General features: G+C 41.6%; 2 protein-coding genes across 5 annotated transcripts in view; one reads left to right on the forward strand and one right to left on the reverse strand.

The window, feature by feature from the left end:
* Positions 1-15,554, forward strand: part of LOC137420624 (uncharacterized) — a 118,168-nt gene extending 102,614 nt beyond the window's left edge. Inside the window, exons 7-12 of one of the 3 annotated variants that reach the window (XR_013622510.1) lie at positions 3,288-3,429; positions 6,172-6,301; positions 6,992-7,116; positions 12,022-12,096; positions 12,192-13,339; positions 13,484-15,554. Coding sequence is in view for 2 of the 3 variants with exons in the window: in XM_078772479.1 (XP_078628605.1) it covers positions 3,288-3,429; positions 6,172-6,301; positions 6,992-7,116; positions 12,022-12,096; positions 12,192-12,271 (552 nt within the window). In the remaining variant the exon portion in view is untranslated. Of the gene's footprint in view, positions 1-3,287; positions 3,430-6,171; positions 6,302-6,991; positions 7,117-12,021; positions 12,097-12,191 lie in introns of all 3 variants that reach the window. The other 2 variants (XM_078772479.1, XM_078772478.1) reach the window with 2 other exon arrangements.
* A 1,618-nt stretch (positions 15,555-17,172) lies between these two features.
* The window catches only part of TUBGCP2 (tubulin gamma complex component 2), a 58,704-nt gene continuing 48,851 nt past the window's right edge, over positions 17,173-27,025 (reverse strand). For both annotated transcript variants that reach the window (XM_078772480.1, XM_068105837.2), the window contains 3 exons: positions 22,007-22,123; positions 21,645-21,808; positions 17,173-17,649 (listed from right to left, as the gene is read on the reverse strand). In XM_078772480.1, the coding sequence (XP_078628606.1) occupies positions 17,529-17,649; positions 21,645-21,808; positions 22,007-22,123 (402 nt within the window). In that variant the 3' untranslated portion in view covers positions 17,173-17,528. The remainder of the gene's footprint in view (positions 17,650-21,644; positions 21,809-22,006; positions 22,124-27,025) is intronic.

The following is a 27,025-nucleotide window of genomic DNA, read 5'->3' on the forward strand; positions in this document are numbered from 1 at the left end:
TAACCCTCACATTCAAAATCCCAACCCTAACCCAACCCATCCCTAACCCAACCCCATCCCTAACCCAACCCCATCCCTAACCCAACCCCAACCCTAACCCTCACATTCAAAATCCCAACCCTAACCCAACCCCATCCCTAACCCTCACATTCAAAATCCCACCCAAACCCTAACATAACCTTTTTTTTCTTCTTTTTTAAAAATATGTATTTCTTTTTTTTTTTTTTCCTCTTCTCCCAATTCTGTCTTTCAAGGCTTTCAAGTTTGAAGAAGTAGAAATGGGAAGAAAGAATTTTCCAGCATTTTCTTCCTCGAACTTTCTTGATATTGCTTAAATCAAGCGTCATTAAACAAAGAACATTGTTCATTGCTTTAGAATCCAAAGAGTCTCCAAGATGGACCCCACAGGTAGAGTCTCCAAAATAAAACCAACTTTCCAAGTTCCCAAGGTATAACCACATTCCTGTTGAGCCTCCAAGATAGGTATCACATTCCGCGTCATCAAAACAAAACCCCCATTCCGAGTCTCCAAAAATATAACCATCTTTCCAAGTCCCCAAGGTAGAACCACAATTTTCAGAAATATTGGGGGTTTCCGTGATAAGTCTCACATAGTATAACTGCGGACCATCAGGGAAAACTTCCCTTTCCCAATTTTTTAGGGTTTCTATGATGTGTCTCACATAGTATAACTGCGGACCATCAGGGAGAACTCTCCTTGCCCAATTTTTTAGGGTTTCTATGATGTGTCTCACATAGTATAACTGCGGACCATCAGGGAGAATTCCCGTTTCCAAATTTTTTAGGGTTTCTATGATGTGTCTCACATAGTATAACTGCGGACCATCAGGGAGAACTCCCCTTTCCCAATTTTCAGAAATTTGTGGGTCTCCAATGTATGACTTGTATTCTGGCTCATCAAGGTAGAACTTGTTCAGTGGGTTTTGTTTTGATAACTCACAACAAGTATCATCATGGTAAAACTCTTTTTCAGGATTTTGTGGATCTCCAAGGTATAACTCTTTGGCTGGGTCATCAAGGTAGAACTCGTTCTGGGGGTCTTGGTTGTTCAAAATGTCTTCAAACAAAAAAATAACTTCATCCCAAGTTGTGTTAAAAGCAGAATTTTCATTTCGTATCTCAGATACAATTTCCTGTGAAAGAAAATAACAATGTATTAATTTAATACAATATTTTTATTTGTATAAATCAAGCTCTATGAATATTAAAATAAACTTTGTTAACTCTTACATGAGTCTCATCTAAAAAAAAAAAAAAAAAAAAAATTAAATAAATAAATAAATAAACAAACAAACTTACCTCCATTGATAAGAGGTTCGAGTCCAGTTCATCAATCTGAAGGTTGAGTTCTACACAGGTAGTAGGACTCCAAGGAATAGCAAAGTTATCCCATTCCATTTCGGCATAGTAGTCCATTCTCAAGTGAAGCAGAAAGCGTGTTTGAAAAAGCCTGTGTGGTCGGTGCCTTTTATAAGAAGGGCTGGGTGTGTGTCATTTCCTGTGGAAATTCCCTGGGCGTGTCTTAACTGGAAATGATGTGATGGAAATTCCCTGAAAATGATGTAATGTATTACCTGGAAATGATACAATGCTGAAGAGTTTATAAAGTGGGTGGGACTTAGCAAAAGTGGGCGGAGCTTAGCAAAAGTGGGCGGGGCATAGCAAAAAGTGGGCGTGGCATAACAAAAAAGTGGGCGGGGCTTAGTAAAAAGTGGGCGTGGCTTACCAAAAAGTGGGCGGGTTTTACCAAAAAGTGGACGGAGCTTAACAAGGTGGGCAGAGCCTACCAAAAAGTGTGTGGCACTGGAGGCGCTCAAACAAGAACATTGAGGGAGGTTTACCATTTTATCTTAGCTCAGTTAAAATATCTTAATAAAGAACCAAACTCAAACATATTTTTTGTTAATGTATTAGACGGTGAGGAGAGTTGTAGGAGAATTAAATTATTTCCCACACATAAACAAATATTTGTAGGGTCGTTGTTTGAGTGGGTCAAAGATGATTCACCAGATGATATTAAGAGTAAAAGGTTAAAAGGTCCATAAGGTCAGAAGGATCACAGGTTCACACAGAAGGACCATTGTTTAAGTGGTCTAATGAATAAGGATAACATGTCAAAAGGTTAGAAGGTTCGTAAAGAACAGGGTGAGAGAAATAGAGGTGTTTAGGGGCAATGAGGGAGGGGAAAAATTAACATGTAAGTCAATGGGAAAATGAGAGTGTCCCAGAAGCAACATATATACACTACTCACCAGGCTGTAGCCGGCAAAATGGCAGGAACGCTGTGTGTCGAAGGCACCTTGCGGGTGCCCGGAAATGAGGTGAGTGGTGAGCACGCGGATGGCCCTCTTTCTTTCTTCCTCCATTTTGATAAAGACAGCGCGGCCTTGCGCTCCTTGATGAGCCCAGCTGTCAAAACCTCCTCACGATCGCCGTACAAAAAACCCGCTCTCCTCCAAGACACAAAATGGCCAAGCTCCTTGCTCGCCAAGGACCAATCGTGCTCTCTCTCTCCTCCAAAGAACCAATCGCGAAGCTTCTTCTTCAGCAAGATCCAATCGCAAAGCTTCTTGCTGCCGCCCGCACTCTCGCTCATCAAACCAATTGCAAAGCTGCTTCTTTGAGCTCGCCTCACTCTCTACCCCACCTCCACGTCATTCAGGAGGCGTGGCTTGCTGGCCCTGTTCCCTTGCCCACCGAACCATGGTAGCTCCGCCTCTCCTGGGCGGGTCTTTACTGTATCGTGTCCATGGAGAGTGATTAGCTTGGCCGGCTGCCGTTTTGCTTGGCCAGCGGCTGCCATAAATGTTAGGCATGGCCACAGAGAGTATCACGAACAGGGGAATTAGCCTTAAACCCTAATACTAATTAACACGGCATCATCCCTCAAATGATGAACATTTAAACAACCTTACGCAACATTTTCCCTACTTATGTACATCGAAATGCTCCTACGCGTCACACGGTCCATACTATTTCTATACAATTCTACCTTTCCTACAGTATTCTCTTACCTATCCCCATGAATATAACAACATATACACCTCATTATATATTTTGGAATGTCTTCGACTATTGTATACCTCATTCATAAAATGTTTTGAATGTCGCACGTTACCTCATAAAAAGCTAAATATTTGAGAATTATACTATAAGACTAGACAGGGCAGTGAGATCTTGATGTTCTTTCCACAAATTGAACCCAGTACTGAAAAGAACGATGGAATGCTCTGCCACAATGTTGTTTTCCTCTATTTGCATGTGAGACCGGAAAAACCTCAGCATGCTCACCCAGACAAGCCTTGCACTGCGCCATGGGAGACATGACCGGTCGTCAAGCATCCCTGAGGATCAACCAACGGCAACTGTTCAGCGACATTCTTCTTCGTATTTCTGGAGATGCCACCGGTAATAATGGAGGAGGCATACAGTCATAGTCGTTTATTACCACGCACACACAAAGCGAAAAGCAGGGTTAAGCAATGTGTTCATGTATGTCCGTGGCTCCGTTAGTCCGTCTTCAAACGAAAGTTTATGTTCGAGGAACAACTTATTTAAATCAAATGTTATATTTTGACCATGAATCGGAAAACAAACCTGCCGTTTAACAGTACTTTGTCTCTGCATTTGTCCCGATCACAAATGCACAGAGAGGAGCGAGATAATCTTTTGTCTCTGTCTACCTGTTTGGCAGTCAAAGGAAATTGAAAATCATTGCAAACAGGAAACTTACTGTTTATAAGGATGTTATAAAGGACACAAACAACAGGCTCAAATAACTAATACATCATGTTAGATGGGGTGACGTAGTAGCTACTGCATGAACGGTAACAAAACGGCGATAAACTTCCGGAATTAATTTATTTATTCGACTTCTACAATCATTATTTTATTTAAATTTAATTATATACTTGAACACTGTGGAATACAAATAGCCTTATTGTCACTTCAAAAACCCTCACATTTAACAGTATTTGGACATGTTAAATAGGGTGGTGTATGACGATGGGGTATGACCCTTTGACCTTTAGACCCTTTTTAGATGTTTTAAGACCCTTTAGATCCCTTCAGGCAATTCTGATGCTTTAGAGTTTAAATTACACACTTTAGACCCCTTCAACCTTTTTAGACCTTTTAGACCAGTAGTACCCAAACGTTTTGTCCACGACCCAAAATTTAAAATTACGTTCGCTTCGTGACCCAAATGGTACCAGTGCCGAGTTGGTACCAGTACCTACTTGGTACCGGTACATATGACAAAAATTGTCGGAGAAAACGCTTTCGAGGTGACGTTGGGCTTTCAAGTTGGGGTCACGACCCTGGGTTTGGAAATCCATGCTTTACACCGATTTCGACTTTTTCAGACCTTTTGACCTTTGCACCTTTCGACCTTCAGACCATATGACCATTGACCTTTACAAATTTACAACTAGACCATTTAGTTGTTTCATTTGCAATCAATGACCTTTACTTTAGTACAGAGCCTGGTGTTGGCTCAGCGGTTTGGGTGCAGCTTGGGATCCTCGGATCCTGAGTTTGAATCCCGGTCTATCGTTGAATTAACACCAGGGGGGTTGACTCAGCCTGTCATCCTTCCGAGGTCGGCAAATTGAATTACCAGCTTGCTGGTAATTGGGGCACTGCACCAGCGGCACTAACGCGCTTCCAGAGAAATGAGGCAAACAGCAGCCACAGGCTGCATACAAAACAACAACTTTAGTACATCCTTTCATTTATTTGCCACACAAAGCAAGTCCTGGTCCTGGTGAGGATCTGCAATCTTCGATTACTCTTTCTAATTCTAACTTTAACGTACCCACGGCTAGAAATCAACATGGTGGTTTAATGGTAAAGCCGAGCTATATTCATGACCTCACTGCTATGGGTTTGACTGCCATTGCTGCATGGTTTGCATCCTACTTTGTCTGCCATTCCCTAAATACACTTTGATACCGCCCATGAAACAAGATTTATGTTTCCGGAAAGAGACAGTTTGAACGAGAACGGCACTCAGTAGAGAGCATACCAAAGCCTGGTTGGCCCTATCACTCAATGGTGAAGAATCACTTTAAAAATTAAATAATTCTCATATCCGAATCCATATTCAGATCTTCACCAAAATCGAATCGATTCTTCCTTGTCACACACCCAACCTGTCCAACAAGTTTCGTCCAAATCCATCCATAACCTTTCGAGATATACTGCTATGTATCGTTTTTGGCCATATCACTCAATGGTGAAGAATCACTTAAACAATTAAAATACTTCTCATAACCGAATCCATATTCATAACGTCACCAAAATCGAATCGATTCTTCCTTGTAACACACCCAACCTGTCCAACAAGTTTCGTCCAAATCCATCCACAACTTTTCGAGATATCCTGCTATGTATCGTTTTTGGCCCTATCACTCAATGGTGAAGAATCACTTTAAAAATTAAATAATTCTCATATCCGAATCCATATTCAGATCTTCACCAAAATCGAATCGATTCTTCCTTGTCACAAACCCAACCTGTCCAACAAGTTTCGTCCAAATCCATCCATAACTTTTCGATATATCCTGCTATGTATCGTTTTTGGCCATATCTCCCAATGGTGAAGAATCACTTAAACAATTAAAATAATTCTCATAACCGAATCCATATTCAGATCTTCACCAAAATCGAATCGATTCTTCCTTGTAACACACCCAACCTGTCCAACAAGTTTCGTCCAAATCCATCCATAACTTTTCGAGATATACTGCTATGTATCGTTTTTGGCCCGATCTCCCAATGGTGAAGAATCACTTAAACAATTAAATAATTCTCATAACCGAATCCATATTCAGATCTTCACCGAAATCGAATCTGTTTGTCCTTGACACACACTCAACCTGTCCACCAAGTTTCGTCCAAATCCGTCCATAATTCTTTGAGATATCCTGCTATGTATCGTTTTTGACCCTATCTCCCACTGGTGAAGAATCACTTTGCACCTGTCCATCAAATCTCCATTGCACCTGCCTCCATTGTCGTTTACCTATCCTGTTGAGGTGAACATGATAAACATTCGGCAGGATAGCATAACTTAAGCGTTTGAATGAATGGAATTTGAGTGAACAAAATTCCTTCCCTGCCATTGACACAGCTACGTGTGCTTATCAGTTGTTGGACAGGTGCTGGCGGTACGTTCCGCAACAAAGACTGCATCTGTGCTCGGCTGCGAGAAAATCCTTCCAGGTGATGGAGTTCCAATGAGAACACTTGTATTCTCAAATCATAAAGCATTGAACAGGTGAATCTCCAACCTCAAGTGATGTATGACTCGAAGCTTGCAGATGTTAGAACAGAAACCCTGACCCTAATGAATGCTGCGATCGGCCACCACCATCTCTTATCTTCCCCCATCCAAAACCTTGAACTTTTCTACCCCCGTTAATTCACCCCAGATCCACTTTTTTGGAATACGGAATTCTTTCCTGGAAGTCCGAGTAGTGTCCATGTGTTTATACCTCTCCCACCCCTCCTACCCCTTCCCATGCCTCGTCCCCCCAAGCCCTCTCCCTCCCACAGATCTCCCGATGTCCCTGCTCTCAAATGTTGTGTTTGTGTGCTTCCCCCTCTCTCCCCATCTTGTCTCCCGCTCCCCTTATTATTATATGTTTTATGTGTCCGTTATTTTTTTTTATAGTGATTAATGTTCGCTCTTGCATGAGCCTCGATGTTGTATACAAAAAAAAAACTATCATCGAGCTCCTTGGCTCGTTCCATCTGGCACTGTCCGAATGTCAATCGATTGTCGCGTCACATGTTCTCGTCATCAACCTGCTGTCTGCCGTTGCACGCGTGTAAGCTTTTAATGATCATCTGTACCTTGTGAACATGATGTAAAATGGAGGGTTCGTTCGTGCACACCGCTTATCCATTTATCCCGAAACACCGAAGTTCTACGAACTCTCAAGTTGCCCAATGTGATCGTTGCCAGGCACGAATTGCGGAGTGCGGTTGCTGGAGCATTACACATCCCGCTGTGGCGTGTCAATATCCTGTCTGGAAGCCATTACGTGCAAACTGTGAAAGGCTGCCAAAGTATCGGCGTATACATGGCAGGTATGACTTTATTCCACAACGTGAAGCCTTCGGTGATGCAAATTTTTTTAGCCGCATCGCAGACGCTGCTAATAGAGTGCCCTCTGCTGTTGTTGTTGTTGTTCTTCTTGTTCTTGTTCTTGCAGAGAAGACAAAACCTCAAAGCTCCACCCATTCTGGGAACCATAGCTCCACCCATTGTGGGAGAGGCTTCATATAAACAAATATCCACCATTTTATTAACTCGCATAGCTTTGAGGCCTGTTTTGTAGGCCCGTGGTGTCTTCCTCTCTCACACAGTTTTATTTCGAATCAAATTCGATATATTATTTCATTTTTCACAGTCGCTAACATAGTTTTAGACTCGGTTGAAAAAAAACGGGAAGAAAATCCGATGAAAGTTGCCCTTTATAGAACGAAATGAATTCTCAAAGGCCTGTAACTTCAAGTCCATTGAGATATATATTTTTAAAATCGCGGCATGGTCAGTCATACACCGCCCGAAATAACAGACGGGAAAATGCCGAGATATATATATTTTGTTTAAATCGCGGCATGGTCAGTCATACACCGCCCGAAATAACAGACGGGAAAATGCCGAGATATATATATTTTGTTTAAATCGCGGCATGGTCAGTCATACACCGCCCGAAATAACAGACGGGAAAATGCCGAGATATATATATTTTGTTTAAATCGCGGCATGGTCAGTCATACACCGCCCGAAATAACAGACGGGAAAATGCCGAGATATATTAAAAATTCGTCCATTTGATGACAATCGTCACGATGAAATATTTAATTTATACGTCGTCACAATAATGTGGAGAGAGGAGCATAGCTTCGTTCACGTGTCGCCACACACGGGAAATTGCCGAGATATATATATTTTAAATCGCGGCATGGTCAGTCATACACCGCCTGAAATAACAGACGGGAAAATGCCGAGATATATTAAAAATTCGTCGCCACACACGGGAAATTGCCGAGATATATTTTCACTTTGCACAAAAATAACATCAAGTAATCGAATCAATAGGAATGTCCTGTGCCTATAACATCGACGTTATAGGCACAGCTGCATCTAGGCATTGTGTAACATCGACGCGGCTTTTGTTTTAATTAAAACTTTTTGTACTTGTTATTTATAAGTTTCCCACATTGGCATCCAATCAGCAGTTTTGGTATTTATACTTTTTTTTTCTTCATCACAGGGTATTATTTTTTAAGACTTGCAGAACAAACTTTTAAGAACTTGTGAAATTTTCTTGGTAGGTCACGTAGGTCACATCATAGGTCACGTGGTATGGCAGCCATCTTTGATTAAAAGCAAATAATTAAAATATTATTTCTCAGAAACGGCGGAATGAAAAATTTTAAACTTGCCACATTGTCAAGTACTCCCAATGGGGAACAAAATCATGATAATGATGACATCACAGGTGAAGTGGTATACCAGCCAAAAATGTTTTAATCGAATTTCTTATCCTAAAAATCTGAAATTGCATGCCCATTTGTATTGAAATATTAAATTTATGACATCATAGGTCACATGGTTTGGCACCCATATTGGATTGAAGGAAAATATTAAATAATTATATCTCTGAAACCGCTCACCCTATCGATTCGAAATTTTACAAATATCTAAGCACTGTTGCATATAGTTTGAAAATGATGTCATAGGTCACGTGGTTTGGCAGCCATCTTGGATAGAAAAACGAACATGATCCAATCAACACGAAACTTCACAAACGTGATCCCCTACACATACATATGCAGAGTGATGGCATCTACCCGTTGTGGGACTATGCGGAGGAATATTGGTGACACAGTCGCATTGTTCTAGTTTTCATTTCATTCTGTGTAACACAAAGTTTTTTAAAAAGAATAAGAATTGGACCTATCTGCGAGCACTGGTTGTAAGACATGTTAGAGGCGGGTGTACATACCTCACGTTATCTGACCAATCCCATGGGCCTCAAATTGGTATTATTGTATTGTTGTGGAAATGACTCTTGAGGGTTAACATTGCTCAGTATAGTTTAGTTATTTCCTTAATAAATGTCTTATAATGAGTGTAAAGTAATTAATCATGATATTAGACATGTGTCTCTATGTATAGACAGACGACATGACATACACCCTCCGCAATGTGTGTCTAAAAACCACCATCCCATTAAAGCCTCATTCAACGTTTTACCCTCTGTAATCTGTCTTAAATCAAATTAAAACAGTAAAAGTTTATAATTGAAAAAGTTGGACTCACTAGTCGGTAAAGCCAAAGTTTCAGGGAGAATCCACTCGCCTTGGTCAGGGCAGATGTTGAAGTGAAGAAGAAGCTTGAGAATCTCCATGTGACCTCCAACAGTAGAAGGGTGAGTTCGCCTGTAGAACAATCCCGGCATCATGTGATGGTTGCATATGGCGTGGGAGAGATGTTATAGCCTCATACCATGTATGTGACAGATGAAATCGCAAATCTCCCTTTTTTGCTTAGACATGATGATTCAACTCTTTCCCAGAATGGATTCCTTCACACCTCTAGCAAACCACTTTTTTCTGTCTAAAATAGTCACTTGACTGTCATCAAAGCTGTGACGATGCAGGTTCAAGTGCGTACATACAGCAGAGTTCAAAACCTCTTCATAAGCTGGACGACGATGTTGGTTCATACGGGCCTTAAGAGTTTGCCGAGTTTCTCCTATGTAGGTCTCAGTGCATGATGGGTCGCCACATCTGATGCCATACATCAAGTCACGTTTCCTATCCTTCCGGATCTTGTCCTCAACATGAACTAACTGGCTGTAGATAATTCTGTAGGGTTTATATGATGTAACAATGCCAAATTGGAGAAGGATCTTCATACTTAAAGAGGTCAGTCACATACGGAATAGTCACGTCATATTTTCTTGAGCTGTGTCCTGTTGTTCACCAGACCAGATCATCTGTTTTTGCTACTCCCTGTTTTAAAAAAGGCCATCTGAGGTAGCCACACTTATTGAGAGCACTCCTGATCTCTTTCTCACATAATTTCCCCTGCTGTGTGGTCAGAATAGTATCTGCCCGACGGAAGAGAGTGAGAGAGACAGATAACTTATGGATCAATGGGTGGTGTGAATCAAATTGCAAATAGTGGTTGGTAGGTGCGGGTTTCCTGACCAAGCAACCGTCGCCTCAAAAATCCAAGCTGCCATCACCATTCATGCACGAATCTTTCAATCAAGAAAGGCGAACTGATCCATTGTTGTATGGTTCCTGTCATTCACACTCATTAATTTATTTCTGTATGTGAACTGAGGCCTTCAAATAGATAATAATTAAGGATCTAGTTCGTCGTTGGTTTCATGGTCGCGTAGCAGTAATAGGTAAGGGGATTATTGCATCATTTATTGTTGTTGCTTCTTTCTTGTACATTCCCTTCCAGTGACCATTCTTCTTATTAAATATACCTGGTCTCGGGGTGAATTTGAATCGCAGTGGTCACTCTTTCATGATTAGGAAAGCCCGTTGAGTGTTAATTGGCTGCGGAAATGAACGCCGCAAATCCCGACTGTGCCACCTGTCTCCAAAATTTTCGCTCGGCCATAATTAGAGACGAGGAATGTGGTACCAATTAGCGTAGGACCTGGCTGATCAGGTGGTCTCATTAGTACAATATCGTGGCATTTGTGGACGTGTGACCGGAACCAGCTGGCCATTACGGCAGTTTTGAATCGGCCCGTCCGATTTGTACCAAGAAATCGGAATGAACCGTGCGCAGCTACAACAATCATACGGCATTTGGTGTCTGTCTGATGAATTTTTGACCACGATACATTCCATCGTGACTTATCCAATCTCAACCAAGCTTGACATGATGACTAAGGGTTACATAATGAAGGTTGTGGCGCATTCATTTGCCCCCTCCCCCTCCCCAAGGGGGTTTTCTCCCCCGAGCGGGTGCTCCCCGCCGTTGCCGTCAATGGGGTTGCATGTTGAGGTGTATATCCATATTAAGTTAGCTTTATCCTGGCATTTTTCCAAGGCCGCTTCGAATAACAAAACTAACGATAATAGCATAATATTAATGTTATTACAAAACAATATTAATACCAATAATATCCCAACCTCCCTAAGGTGTTTTTCCTCCTTGAACAAACGTCGAGTCAACGTTTATAAATAACTTATCTTGGCGTTTTTGTGGGAGCAACGGCCCAACGGCCTCCACCAGGAGTAAAAATATTATAAACCACAAACACGCATGATTAGCTTTTTAAACAGTCGCTAATGCTGTTTATAACACTAAATAAAGAAACCTGGAGGAATCTCGACATCCGTGAGGTAAGTTCTACTTGCAGAACTGAGCAAAGATCTACTGTACTCTATATACCCCACAATGGTTGGGTTAATAACATGACCCTTCCTTCTGCTAACATGGCGTTTTTCGTGGCGGCCTTTCGAAACTCGCTCCTGCTGTTTAACACGAAACTGAAAGGGAGGAAGCCCGGGTTGTGCTCATTTGCCAAGCTACTAGCTAGTGCTTCTCAAGCCAGCTGTTCCTTACCGGTTTTGAATGGAGTGCTTGCTCGAATCCCTAAACCACTTGGCGATCTCTCCACAAGAAACTTGGTAAATGAACACACACCCAATGTTTTTGAGACCCGACCATAGATCGTCTGTAATCTATATACCCCAAAGAGGAATGCCCCTCCCGTGGTGTGCGGGTGTACTAGTATGATAAATTCGATCAAAGCAAGTAAAGTTAGAAATAATTGTGCCTTGGTTATATATTTGACAGAGTGATGTTGGGAAAATGTTGAAACTATTTTCTACAGACGTGCATTTCAAGTACAGTACAGTATTTGGAAAAACGAATGAAGTGTGAATATGGCACCTGAAAAACAACTCTCAGGAAGAAATTAAGATGCTGTTTTCTTTTGTTTTAAGGTCATGTTAATGCTGAGGACTTGGAAACTCTCCCAAACAAACTTGGAGATTACTCAGCCACTGAAGTATGCAAATGTAAGTTTTGCGGTGGTTGAAAAAGTGTTATCATTCAAAAGATGGATTTTTTTGTGGGGTTTGTAATACGTTGGTAACAATTCCTGTGCTTGCAGCATCCCAAACATCAATCCATGGGCCAACGGTGGGAGTGCTGCTGATGGCTGCGCTTCTTGGCATTCTAATCCTCTGCTGAAATGTACAAATTCATGGCAATGGGATGGATCCACAACACTCACCCCTGACATGTACAAATACACAAGGATACAATCCCTCACAAAGCAGCACTGGCGTGCGTGCAAAGCCGCAACTCTGAAATCTCAAATCCAGCCTGCACTTGAACATTAATGTGTTGTTTTTGGGTTTTTTAAATCCTGGTCTATTCTAAGCATTATCCGCAAATCAATTCGATGAAGCACTTATAAAGTACTGTATATGCTTGTACAAATCTTTGCAGAACACATTTTAAAAATCCAGAAACATATTTCATATTAAATAATACTCGTTAATGATTTGATGTAAATTGTAGATTAGTGGTGTGATAAAGGTTTCCTGCCTGTCCAGAAAGGAGGTTCACAGCTAATTAATAGTAAATTTGAGTTTTCTTTTAACTTTGAACTTTCAAAACTTTCCCTTGTACTTTCAAAAAATCATTTGGCCTTTTTGTTTTATTTTCATCATCTTCAATCTATTGCAGTAGCATCTTCCATCACCTGTGTCCAGAAGGGTGAAAACAGCATCTCCCTGACCTCATGCCTCAGAGGGTTTTTTTTTTTGTTTTGTTTTTTTGGAAAAACGTAATTTAGTCAAAGGAACAAGTGAACAAGCGTTACGCCTAGGTCCTCCGTCGGGGAAGTGATGTGAGTTGACAAAGTGGAACACGGAGAAAACATGCTATGATATGATATTTCGCTCACAAGGTTCAGACATACATGGAGGCAGCCATCTTGGATTTTGACGTGGCGACCCAATTTTCAATAGAGTTCTTCCTTATGCCTAGATACACCCACACACCAGAAGGTACTTCGCTTATCTTTCAAGATATTCATCTCACAAGATTCAGACATACATGGCGGTGGCCATCTTGGATTTTGACGTGGCGACCCAATTTTAAACAGCGTTCTTCCTTATGCCTAGATACACCCACACACCAGATTAGAAGTTGGTACTTCGCTTATTTTTCGAGATATTTCGCTCACAAGGTTGACATATATATGGTGGTGGCCATCTTGGATTTTGACGTGGCGACCCAATTTTCAATAGCGTTCGTCCTTATGCCGAGATACACCCACACGCCAAATTAAAAGTTGGTACTTCGCTTATTTTTCAAGATATTCATCTCACAAGGTTCAGACATACAAGGCGGCGGCCATCTTGGATTTTGACGTGGCGACCCAATTTTCAACAGCGTTCGTCCTTATGCCGAGATACACCCACACACCAGATTAGAAGTTGGTACTTCGCTTATTTTTCAAGATATGCAGGTTACAAGGTTCAGACATACATGGCATCAGACATACATGGCGGCGGCCATCTTGGATTTTGACGTGGGTTGCACCCACACACTAAATTTGAATGCGGTCCTTCGCTTACGCACGCACGCCGCACGCACGCACTGACGGAGGGGAAAGCCATAGTCCCCCTTTCGCTCTGCTGAGCGACGGGGGACCATAAGGCAAATGAGGGTTCACATATAAAGTACCTTTCTAATCCTTATAGTGAGATCCTGTGTCTTGTCTGAAACAATAACTCGTGTGCATTTTAATTTACCTGCTGATCAGTACTGAACCCAAATTCCATAGGAGGGTAATGATGATGCTTAATGAGTCGAGGTCCATGACGGGATTCTCCAGCAAACAAAAAAAAGTAGTTTCTGGTTAACTGTGGTGATGATTATCCAAACTGGGTTAATATTTACATCCTCCACTGAAGGTAAAAGGAGGTTATGCATTCAGCACCGGTGTTTGTCTGTCTGTCTGTCTGTCCATGAGCAAGATATCTCAAAAGGTTACGGACGAATTCGGATAAAACTTGGTGGACAGGTTGGGTGTGTGACAAGCACGCATCGATTAGATTTTGTTGAAGGTCCGGATACGGAGCCGATAATTTTTTTCAACTTTCTAAGTAATTCTTCACCATTTAGAGATAGGGCCAAAAAAGGTTTTTGGCCCTATCTCTCTCTCAATGGTGAAGAATGAATTGAGAAATTTTTTTAAATCCAAAAATAATTTTAAAAAAGCACTACAATTTTGATCGCAGACTGAAATATATCCAATTTTCACTCAAAAGCAATCTGAAAAGGGTTGGTTATTTAAAAGTATTTTAACATTGAAATAGTACCTTGACATGAGGCTACAATTGTTAATAAATAATCACTATTTGTATTTATACTTTTCTGGCCAGGCAGAGAACTTTCCTTTTGCTGCTCATACCATTCTTACCTACATTCGGTTAATTATTTCCAATTATGAGGATTTTCAATTTTTACAAGATGATTTATTGCAATACGTAAATTAGGCTAAATAAAAAGTTGTTTTATTTTGTCAGCATCATCCTTAAGACCTAAATTTTTAAATGCCTGTGGTTTTCCTGATGTGCAATTATGTTCACATGCGTCAAATGCACAATATAGTATAATCAATGGACCATACTCTTGAAAGAGTGATGGTGCTGCTGAAGCAGTCTCTTGGCAAGGGTAACACTGGATGGTTTGTATATACCAGGTGGTTTGTATGTAGCAGGTGGTTTGGGTATGCTGGGTGGTTTATATATATCAGGAGGTTTGCATATAGCAGGTGGTTTGGATTTTGGATTTGCTGGGTGGTTTGGATATGTTGGGTAGTTTGAATATGCTGGGTCGTTTGTATGGTCGAGAGGAAAGGGAATGGGTCATGTTATTATCCTTATTATTAGTCCCCTACTGGTTTCATTGGAGTAGAGGGGACTGTAGTTTGCTCTCCATCTGTCCATCCATCCGCCCATCTCACTTTTTTTTTTTTTTTCTTTTTGTCTGTCTGTGTGTGAACAGGATATCTCAAAAAGTTGTGGACAGATTGGGTGTGTGACAAGGAATTATTGACTCACTTTTTGTGAAGATTGAAATCCGGATCAGAGAATTTTTAAGCGATTCTTCACCATTGAGTAATAGGGCTAAAACCGATAAAAATGTCAATGTTATGTAGGGATTCGGACAAAACTTGTGGGATGAATTGGTTAGGTGATAAGAACAAGCCGATTCAATTTTGATTCAGGTCCGGATGCAGATCCGGCCTATCAGTGGGATATAAAACATTAACTGTTCACTCTGGCGGTGGTATATGCTCTCCACTAAGTGCCGTTCTAGTTAGTTTATATTTCTTATTGTAAATGGCCTTGGAAAAACGCCATGATGACATGGAACCACGCTCAAGCTGCTAGCTATACACCTTAACATGATGTTTTTCCAAGGTGGAAAAAGGCAATAAAACATGGGAAGTCTGTGTTGTTGTTATTCCTTGTTATTAGAAACGGCCTTGGAAAAATGCCACGCTTATCTATCTTAAGACAGATTTTGCCCAAGGCAGAAACCTCCTTTGAGATGGGTGGCTAATGAAGTCACGACAACCTCCATGTAACCCTTAGTTCTCCTGTCACGTTTGGTTGAGATTCGATAAGTAACGACCGAATGTATCCTGGTCAGACAGACAGACAGACGGACACAAAAATTGCATATTGTTACATTTATGGGGGTAGGTAAGAGAATACCATAGGAAAGGTAGGATTGAATAGGAAATAGTGTGGACCGTGCGACGTGTAGGAGCATTTCGATGTAATAAGTAGGGACAATGTAGCTTAAGGCTGTGTTTACATGTGCATCATAAGAGGGATGATGCAGTGTTAATTAGTAGTAGGGTTTAAGGTTAATTTCCCCTGTTCATGATACCCTCTGTGGCCATCCCTAACATGGTTAACAACAGCCGGCTAGTATTCACACTCCATGGACACATACGGCAAAGGCCCGCCTCGGAGAGGCGGAGCTATAATGGTCCGATGGATGGGGGATGGGACCGGCAGGCCACGCTCCCCCAAACCCCTGTTGGGACTTCTGGGTCCTTGGGGGCTTTTGGGTCGTTTGAGTCTTTTGGATCCTCAGGGTATTTTGGGTTCTTGGAGTCTTCTGGGTCCTTGGAGTCTTTTGGATCCTCGGGATATTTTGGGTCCTCTGAGTCTTTTAGGTCATTTAACCTGTGGACACATAGTCGTGTTCAAGGATTGCAAATTAAAACCCCACTCAAATCCCTCCTAAAGCGCTACTCCAAACCTTTAAAACCTACCCTTATGAAGGGGGACAGATACACTGTGTTTTATATGGTAGATCATTGTTGTTAAATTTTGTTGTTGTTGTGTTCTTGGTTGAATTTCGGAATAAACCCGTGCATTTTGTGAGAATAAGCCTTCGTGGTTCTTCCATCCCACGCGGGTCATAACTACCAAATTGGAGATCGCCTCGGGAGTTAAAGCTGGTTCGGTTCATCCGTCCAAGGCTGGTGATAACTAGCTCCTATCAAGACGTGGTTTGGGCATGCTGAGAACACGGAAAACAACCTCGGATTTCTCCCCACTGAGGTTCCCGCACCCGAATATGGTTCTCAGAGATATCACATTCCTTTTCTTATAGCTATCAAGTCCTTGCGATTTATGTTAAACTACGCTAGTGGCAGTGCCTGCCGTTGGCTGAACAGTTATGCTGGTTGGCTTAAGATCTTACGGTCTTGAGTTCAAGCCGAAGTCGTGCCATTGAAATAACACCAGGTGGGTTGACTCAGCATGTCATCCTTCACAGGTCGGTAAAATGAGTACCAGCGGACTGGGGTAATAAGCCATTCAAATATCCTGCATCGGTGTGGTGACACGTCCATGATTGTACTCATTAGCCAATGAAACTGCCTCGGCAGCTCGTATGCTCCTCACGGCGTCAAAGGAATGGTGATTTTATTGCACTGGCTACTGTGCTTGCCTCGCATGATTTTTGGGAAAACTCCTGATAAGCCGTAGATCAATGTTAAAAAACAAAAGATCATCCTTTACAAGGACTGTTAGTTCAGTCACACACTGTAATGAAAAGCTCACACCTTTATCTTTTTTTTTTTTTTTTTACAAACAGGATAAGTATGAAACAGCAAGAGAACAACAAGAGCTGAAATACACATTCAAACCTATTTTGAATTAAACTAAAAGTAATTACATTAACACGTCTCATCCAAGGTACAAACGGGTTAAGAATATTTAAGCTTTAGGGCAGTAAAATAAAAATACTGCATTCCTCAAAATGTGGCATTGTATGTGGTCAAAACATGAGGGGTCATGTTTCAGACATGCATTGCTATAAAACAAGTCCATCGAATAGGGGAAAACAGAAAAAAAATAAAAATCATTCACAAGGCCGGGAACCGCTTCATAGAAAGGTCTTCATATCAAACCAATCTTCCTGCACCAGCAGACGTCCCTGAAGATTGTTTCTCTACTCTCTTTTTCTGGCTCCGATCCATAGCCAACTGCTCCAATTTTTCAGCATAGTAGCCGCTGAAATCCAACCTGTCATACACAAGTGGAAACAAGAAGCTTGGGCAACACACTGCGAGAGTGCTAAAAGTAGGCTGGGAAACGTCAAAATGCAATACTATACACCAAAATAAGTTTTACCTCACACACCGAAGATGATGGATGTTGGGGTTCACCCCTATCTGTCTGGAAGCAGGATATCTCAAACAGTTATGGACTGATTCGGGCAAACTTTTTGGAGAAGAGGTTGGGTGTGTGACAACAACTAGTCAATTCACTTTTGGTGGAGATCGATATCTGGATCCGCATACAAGAATTTTGTTAATTTTCAAGTGCTTCTTCATTTTTGAGAGATCGGGCCAAAAGCGATATACAGACTTGGCATTTAATATGGAATATTTTTTTTGTGGGGGTGAACTTACTTTTCAAGGTGACTTAGAACCAAAAGTTCATTGGAATTATGTTGAAATTATTCTAGATTTTGTTAATGTGACCTTTAAAAGAAACAAAAACCACATTTGACATTTCGAAGCAAATAAATTGATCCTTGAAAGTGATGTAAACTGATATCGAACTCAATTCATGGACAGTACTGTGTTAAACTACTGTACGTTTTCCAGAAGTATCTCTTTATTTTGCACATTAGCAAAAAAAAAATTTCAACAAAAACAAAAGCTAAATTATGACTGGGATTATGGACAGTAAAATTACAGTTCAGTAGCTCGTGTAACCCCCACGAGCATTCAGGAGAGCACGTACACGTCGAGGCATGCTGTTCACGAGATTTGCTAAGGTTTGGACAGGATTCGCTTGCCATGCAGTGACAATAGTCTGCTGCAATTCACGCACAGAGGTAGGCTGCTGGTCCAAGTTGTAGATTTGACACGTTAATTCTGCCCACAAGTTCTCTATCGTATTCATATCCGGGGACATGGCAGGCCACTCCATATGCTCTACACCATGGTCAGCAAGAAAGTGTTGGATCATGCGAGCACGATGAGGCCGTGCATTGTCATCTTGGAAGACAAAGTTTCCTCGAAAGGCTGCACGAGCAAATGGAAGCAATGTTTCTTCCAGAATGACCCTGTACTTGAACTGGTTCAGGTTTCCATTCAGAACAAACAGGTCAGTTTTGCCCCCTGCATGAAAAGCATCCCAAATGGTCACCCCACCACCTCCAGCTTGGACTCTTGGCACTATACAATCTTCGTTGTGGGCTTCATGCACTTGTCTGCGCACTCGGACGTGGCCATCTTGACGATAGACCAGAAATCTAGACTCGTCACTGAAGGTCACGTGATTCCAGTGTCCTGGCTGCCATTGACGGTGCTCTCTGGCCCACTGCAATCGGCGCTGGATGTGTTGTCTGGTCAGACGTGGCTTTCTCAGGGGATGCCTGGCACAATAGCCTGCTTGAACCAGTCGTTGGTTGACTTGCCTTCTGGATACAGGCACATTTGTCAGTTGCTGCCACTCAGCCCTAAGCCGATTAGCTGACTTGGTACGGCCATTGCAGAGTAACCGGTGCAGCTGGCGATCATCTCTCCTTGTGGTTCTGCGTGGACGTCCTGGCCTCGGTATTGGAGTAGGGACACCCCTCTGAGCATTTCGTTTCAGGATCTTTGACACCTGACCTTGAGTGATGCCATACTGCCGAGCAATAGCACGCTGTTTCATGCCAGAATTTCGTAAAGCCACGACTCCATGACAAACAGCATTGTCAAGTTGACGGACCATCTCCAGAGGAAGCGGCAATAACTTTTGTAGACGTGCAGCAGTTGTTTTCCACTAATACAGAATGCAACAACCCTTATATACCCGATTGTGAAGCCAATCGTCAAATGTACCTGTCCTTACATTTTGTCACGCCACCTGTGATATAATCCTGTTATTGACTTCTTGCTGCGAAAGACAATCAGTGACATGGTTCTTTCAACAAAGACATCACCGAAGGGTGAAAGAAACTCACCAGATTGATATACTGAGTTCAGAAAGTAAACCCAAGTCAAGAAAAAAAAAAATTCCATATTAAATGCCAAGTCTGTATAACATGACATTTTAAAAAGTTGTGGACGAGTTGGTTTGGTGGCAAGAACAAGACAATTAGATTTTTGTTCAGGTCCGAATCCAGATCCGGCCTATCAGTGGGATACAAAACATAAACTGTTCAGCCTGGCGGAGGTATGCGCTCTAGTCTATTGCTATGACTGGTGGATTCCAAAATGCTGGACAATTACGGTAAACATCTCCTCAAAAAGGAATCGACAAAATCCTTGGAAACCCAGCACCCTTCAACTACAAGTAGTGAAAACTCCAAATTGTTCAGCTATGCCAAAGAAGAGAATTTGGCAACAGTACCAAGCACAGTGGCCTATTATTTTCAAAATAATAATAATAATAATAATAATAATAATGCTAGGTTTATATAGCGCATGATGATGATTTAATATCCTCGACACGCTTTACAAATAAAATCAATCAAAATTAATTATGATTAATAATATTCACAGTAACCAACATTTATTTCAGAAGAACAAACTAGGCTATTAACATGAAGATTATGATCAGGTTTTGTTGAAAGGATGTGTTTTGAGCAATGTTTTAAAAATGTGTAGACTGGCTGTTTGACGGATGTGTAGAGGGAGTGAATTCAAAAGAGTTGGAGCCGCTACTTCAAATGCTTGGTCATCATAGCAACGAATTGAGACGTTTGGAACAATGAGAAGGCATTTAGTTGAAGATCTCAACGTGCATGCTGGGTAAGGGGTGATCATGCCCATTATGTAGGCCGGGCTCATGTTTTGTGCTTTATAGGTGAGTTGAAGGATCTTGACAACGATTCTATTTTCAATGGAAAGTCAGTGGAGGCTTTTTAGAGTTTGTCGGATATGTGTGAACTTTCCCAATAATTCGAGCAGCAGTGTTTAGTACACGTTGTAGCTGATGTACGTCAGATTGTGGCAGCCCATAACACAGGCTTTTACGGGCATATAGTCGGTAGCATCAAATGAGAGTACCAAAATGAGAGTAGAGAAAAATATCTTCGTAAGATAGTTCCGAATCTGTCCAATGAATCCAATTGCTGCAGTGGCGGAACGACAAACGTTCTTAATTTGTTCTTTCATGGTTAGATGATTATCCATGATTGCCAAGGTTTCTTGCATGGACAATGGGAGAAACGTCAACATCACCAACCACAATGGTCAGTGGATGAGGCAGTACTAGGAACTTTGATGATAAATGAATGATTTCCGTCTTAGAATAATTTAATGTGAGTTTGTTTTGAGTCGCCCAAAGCTTAACATCAGCGATGCACAAATTGAGTCGATCCAGCGGGACCTCACGTTCAGATGGTTTAACATGATATCAACAACTGGGGCACTGGACATCATGAAAATAATCGGTCCCAGTACCAACCCTTGGGCTGCACCACAGTTGTCGTATATATGACTTGATCTCCTTGATCCTAATGGCAAGTGTTTGATTCACCAAATAAGAGGAAATCCACTGTGGAACCTTGCCAGTGAAACCAAAACGCTTGGATAGTCTCTGCAGCAATATCCGATGGTCCATTGTATCAAACGCTGCACTAAAGTACGAGGACAGATTATTTGTGGCCACCTAGGGCTAACATTAAGTCACTCGGTACCTAGAGGAGGGAGGGCCGTCTCAACCAAATGACATGCTCTGTATGCTGACTGGGCCCGGAGCAATAAATTGTTGGCAGTCAAATACTCCTCAAAAATACACCATGGGGGTGTAAACACCTACAACCTTAATGCAGGTTTTATAGCCACATTCACATCTCCATTCCAAACACCCGAGATGTGGTGCCCGTCTGTGACCACGGCACCAAAACGGCGGTTTTGATCAACTGGGTTCAATCCCGTATTAACTCAGGATCCAAGACCAAATGAGCTTCTCGGAACATTCTTTCTTAACAAAAAGGCAATTTCTCATTGGCCACAACATCAAAAACTAATAAGAAGCAAACACGCAAAAGAGGGGAATGCCCATAGCCAACTCACCTGTAGATTATGTTGATCATACTGTGCTCGCAATCATTGGTGCTATGTATGCTGATCTTATCGAGGAGGTCAAGCAGGTAGGTGGAGAAGTTATTGTCAAACATGTCAATGGTCGTTTCAAAACTCTCGCTGTTCTGGAAGGATTGAGCATATTCCGCCAGGTACTAAACCAAAGGCAATGAGGGGGAGGTGATTGAAGGAACAGGTGGATTAATAATATATATATATATATATATATATATATATATATATATATATATATATATATATATATATATATATATATATAACATATTAAAGTAAAACAATTAATTCTGAATCAAGAAAATAAATTCCAATTTACGATGTGGCTTTTCACAAACCTTAGTCATCAGACAGTCCTTCTCCCATTCCTCAAAATGTTCACCGTCCTCGGATTTGATATCTATACCCTGTGGATTGAGTATTGCTCCTGTTGAAACGTCGAAGTTGGAGAACCGCTGGGATGTGTACAACAACATGTGCAGCCAATGTTAAAGATTACCAACGAAGCAACATGTTTGCCATTTCAAATGGTCCTCGCAAATGAGGTCCAGGATACAGGCATGTGATTCCGGCAAAAGTTTGTGTGAAGAAAACAAAATCTCACAAGGCCTACAACTTTAAATTACCGTTTCATAATCAAATGCAATTTGAACTAGAGTGAAGTTGACAGTGCACCACTGCTCATCTCTAAACTTACCACATAAAGGACAGGTAAAGGATGGCAAAAAGGGTTCTATCAGGAATGACCGAATATCACATTTTGAGTTTCTTTTTTTTTCTCTCTCTGTTTTGACCATGAGAATGAACATGAAAGATGAGCATGAACCGGAGATCAAATCCAAATAAATAGTTACGCGTTTCATGCAGTCCCCAATGTTGATTGCATATAGAAAGTTTCATGAAAAAATGTTTTGGAATGTGCCCGGAAGTTTCGTGAATTTCTGCAAAATCGTTTAGAGGGAGATCGTGTGCCAGACAGACAGAGCCAATTACAATACCCAATAATCCCCCCCACAACTCCCACCTTTCTTTTTCAAAAAGTGTGTGAGTAATAAACGGTAGAATTTGTAGTCAGTATTGGTTTGTTATATATAGCCCTGGTGTTGGCTTAGCGGTTAGGGTGCCGGCTTGGGATCCTAGGGTCCTGGGTTCGAATCCCGGTCGATCACTGAATTAATGCCGGGGGGTTGACTCAGCCTGTCATCCTTCCGAGGTCGGCAAATTGAGTACCAGCTTGCTGGGATGAATGATCCCGGTGTGTACCCCAGTTTAGAATAGGTACACCGTATCCCTGCGCATCATAAGAGGCGACCAAGGGTTGGCGCCAGGAAGGGCATCCGGCCATAAAAACATTGCCTCAAACAGGGAACCATGATTGTCATGGGGCCCGCAAGGCTAACCCCTGCTCTAGCGGGGAAAATGGCCTTAAAACGACCATTCATTGGTTTGTTATACAATGAGATTCTTAGATATTTATATCAACTCAAAGCAGAACAAAGCAATATATACTGTATATATTTAAAATCTTCCCATCATGCCAGCCCCATATTAATGCTGCATTAATTAATTATACTAGTTTAATCGGCAATTCTTCTGTGCGGGGAGGGGGAGGTGATGTGGAAGGAACACAGTGGGGCAAACACAGGGACATCACAAGGATGTGTTTTGTGTTCTGTTGTGTATAAAAATATTATATTTCTAACCACTTACTCACTGAATAAAATGTTTAGTACAGTGCCTTCAGAAAGTATTCACAACCCTCGACGTTTTTCACATTTTGTCATGTTACAGCCTGAATTGAAAATGGATAAAATTGAAATTATTTTGTCACGGATCAACACATAATACACCAAAATAATACACAACGTCAAAGTATTTTTTTTTAATAGAAATTTTTACAAAATAATTCAAAATGAAATAGAAACATCTAATTCTGGGCGTTAGCTAGGCCACTCAAGGGCTTTCACGTTCTTGTTGTGAAGCCATTACAGTGTTGCTTTAACTTTAAATCTGTAAATGCTTGGGGGTCATTCTCCTGTTGGAACGAAAATCGTCACCGCCGTCTAAGGTCTTTTGCACTCTGAAGCAGGTTCTCCTCAAAGACTTATCTGTATTTGGCTCCATTCATTGTTCCCTCCATCCTTACAAGTCCCTCATTCCCTGCCGCTGAAAAGCATCCCCATAGGATGAGGCTGCCACCACCATGCAAGTCGGGATGATGTTAGATGGGTGATGAGCTGTGCTCGGTTTCCGCCAAACAGCGTTTTGCATTCAGGCCAAAGAGATAAATTTTCGTCTCATCAGACCACAGAATATTTTACCTCATGCTCTCAGAGTTTTTCATGTGCCTTTTTGTAAACTCCAGGTGTGCTGTCATGTGCCTTTTTACTCAGGAGTGGCTTCCGTCTGGTCAATCTCCGATAAAGCCTAGACTTGTGAAATGCTGCAGAGGCTGTTGTCCTTCCGGCAGGTTCCCTCATCTCAGCCAAGGAACTCTGTAGTTCTCAGAGTGGTCATTGTGTTCCTGTTCACCTCCCTGACCAAGGTCCTTCTTGCCTAGTTGCTCAGTTTGGTCGGACAGCCAGCTCGAGGAAGAGTCTCAGCAGTTCCGTATTCTTTGCATTTCCTAATGATGGAGCTTACTGTGCTCTTGGGAACTTTCGACACTAGAAATTGTTTATACTCTTCCCCAGATCTATGCCTCCTCACAATTCTATCTCAGAGTTCTACAAACAGTTCCTTGGATTTCATGGTAGAGTTGCTTTTCTGACATGCATTGTCAATAGTGGGGCCTTATATAGAAAGGTGTGTTTCTTTTTAAATCATGTCCAATCACCGCAGGCAGGTTGGTGGTCTTTCTGTCTTCTACCGACTCCTCTCCGGCCTTGCTCCCCCAGCTCTCTCTGTGCTCTGCCCCCTAATATTCCTACAGGTCGCACAAGATCTGCCAGCAACCCTCTTATGGTTAAACTGCCAAAATCTTGGCTCTCTGCTCACCTTCACTCCTTCATTCCCCTTTTCTCCCACCTCTGGAACAAACTCCCCCACTCCCTTCAATCCCACTCCTCCCTCCAGGTCTTTAAAACAGCTGTTCACCACCATCTCTTATCTTCCCCCATCCAAAACCTTGATCTTTTCTACCCCCGCTAATTCACCCCAGATACACTTTTTTTTTGAAATTCCAACTTCTTTCCTGGAAGTCCTTGCAGTGTTCATATGTTTTATACCTCTCCCACCTCCCCCAAGCCCTCTCCCTCCCACATTTCTCTCGATGTCCCTGCTCTCAAATGTTGTGTTTGTGTCCTTCCCCCTCTCTCCCCATCTTGTCTGCCACTGCCCTTATTTTGTGTTTTCTGTGTTGGTTTGACTTTTTGTGCGATTAATGTTAGCTCTTCCACGAGCCTCGATCTTGTAGACACACACAAAAAAAAAATCAATTGAATTGGCCACAGGTGGGCTCCATTCAAGTTGTGGAGACACCTCAAGGATGAGCAAAGGAAATTGGATGCACCTGAGCTCATTTGGAGTGTCAAAGCAAAGGGCTCTAATACTTAATGACCAAAGATATTTCAGCTATTAATTTTTAATTATTTTGTATGAATTTCGAAAACAAAATTCCCTTTTGACATTATGGGGTAATGGGGTATTATGTGTAGATCAGTCTCTTAAGACTAAAACAAATCTCTTCATCCATTTTAAATTAATGCTGTAACAACAAAATGTGAAAAAAAAAATCAAGGGGTCTGAATACTTTCTGAAGGCACTGTACTTCATAGGTGAGCTATAACATTTAAATTTGGCATTCAGATGCAATTCGAAGCTACATTTCCAGAATAAAAAAAATCACAAAACTGTCTGGGAAGAAAAGTCAACCGGTGGAGCTTCACTTCCTTACCTGGGATAGTGGCCGAGTTCACACTGATCATAAATAGAGTTCATACTGCTCACTCATTCTTCATTTATTATCCCCACACTTAATTTAAAAAAAAAAAAAAAAAAAAAAAAATATATATATATATATATCGGCACCCTTGCATCTTTTTCAAATAACTCACAATTTCCTCTAGAAATAAGTTGAAATTGACAAAAGTATTTGGTCTCCACAATTCTTTATTTCACTGGTAATATTACAGAACCTTTGTTTTTATTTAAGAACTTAATATATCCTTTTAAATCAGAAAAGAAAAAGAAATGGCATTGACAAAATTGACAACCTCGACTTAATATTTGGTAGCTCGGCCATTGGACAAAATAATTGCAGTCAAGCACTTCCTATAGCCATGAATGAGGTTCCTGCACCTCTCCACTGGCAGTTTGGCCCACGATTATTGTGCAAACTGCTCCAGTTCTCCCAGATTTGAAGGGTACCTTCTCCCAACTGCTGTTTTCAGATCTCCCCACAGGTGTTCAATGGGATTTAGATTTGGACTCGTTGTTGGCCACTTCAGAACAGTCCAGCGTTTTGTCTTGAACCATTCATGGGTGCTTTTTGAAGTGTGTGTGGGGTCATTGTCCTGCTGCAAGACCCATGACTTTCGACGGAGACCCAGCTTTCTGACACTGGGTTGAACATTGTGCTCCAAAATGCCTTGGTGATCTCCTGATTTCATGATGCCGTGCACACATTCAAGGCACCCATTGCCAGCCGCAGCACAGCAACCCCAAAACTTCACTGAACCTCTTCCATGTTTGACAGTAGGGAAGGTGTTCTTTTCTTTGAAGGCTTCATTTTGTTTTCTGCGAACACAGAGATGATGTGTTTTTCCAAAAAGCTCTAACTTGGTCTCATCTGACCACAGGACATTCTCCCAGAAGGATTTTGGCTTGTTCAGGTGTGTTTTGGAAAACTCCAGTCGGGCTGTCATATATATATATCCCCGGGAGGAGGCATATCTATCTCTCTCTATCTCTCTCTATCTCTCTCTATCTCTCTCTCTATCTCTCTCTCTATCTCTCTCTATCTCTCTCTCTCTATCTCTCTCTATCTCTCTCTATCTCTCTCTCTATCTCTCTCTCTATCTCTATCTCTCTCTATCTCTCTCTATATCTCTCTCTATCTATATCTCTCTCTATCTATATCTCTCTCTATCTATATCTCTCTCTATCTATATGTCTCTGTCTCTGTCTCTGTCTCTGTCTCTGTCTCTCTCTCTCTCTCTCTCTCTCTCTCTCTCTCTCTCTGTGTCTCTCTGTGTCTCTCTGTGTCTCTCTGTGTCTCTCTGTGTCTCTGTCCTCCTGGATCGCCAACCCAAGAACCCCCTTTCATTGAGTTGGTGACGGATGGTGCGAGTTGAAACTGTCGTACCTTGTGTCTGAAGGTCAGCTTCAATCTGTGGCAGTTGATCAAGGTGCTTTCT

The sequence above is a fragment of the Myxine glutinosa genome, chromosome 2, assembly GCF_964187855.1.
Source record: "Myxine glutinosa chromosome 2, kmMyxGlut1.1, whole genome shotgun sequence".
Taxonomy (NCBI): Eukaryota; Metazoa; Chordata; class Myxini; order Myxiniformes; family Myxinidae; genus Myxine; species Myxine glutinosa.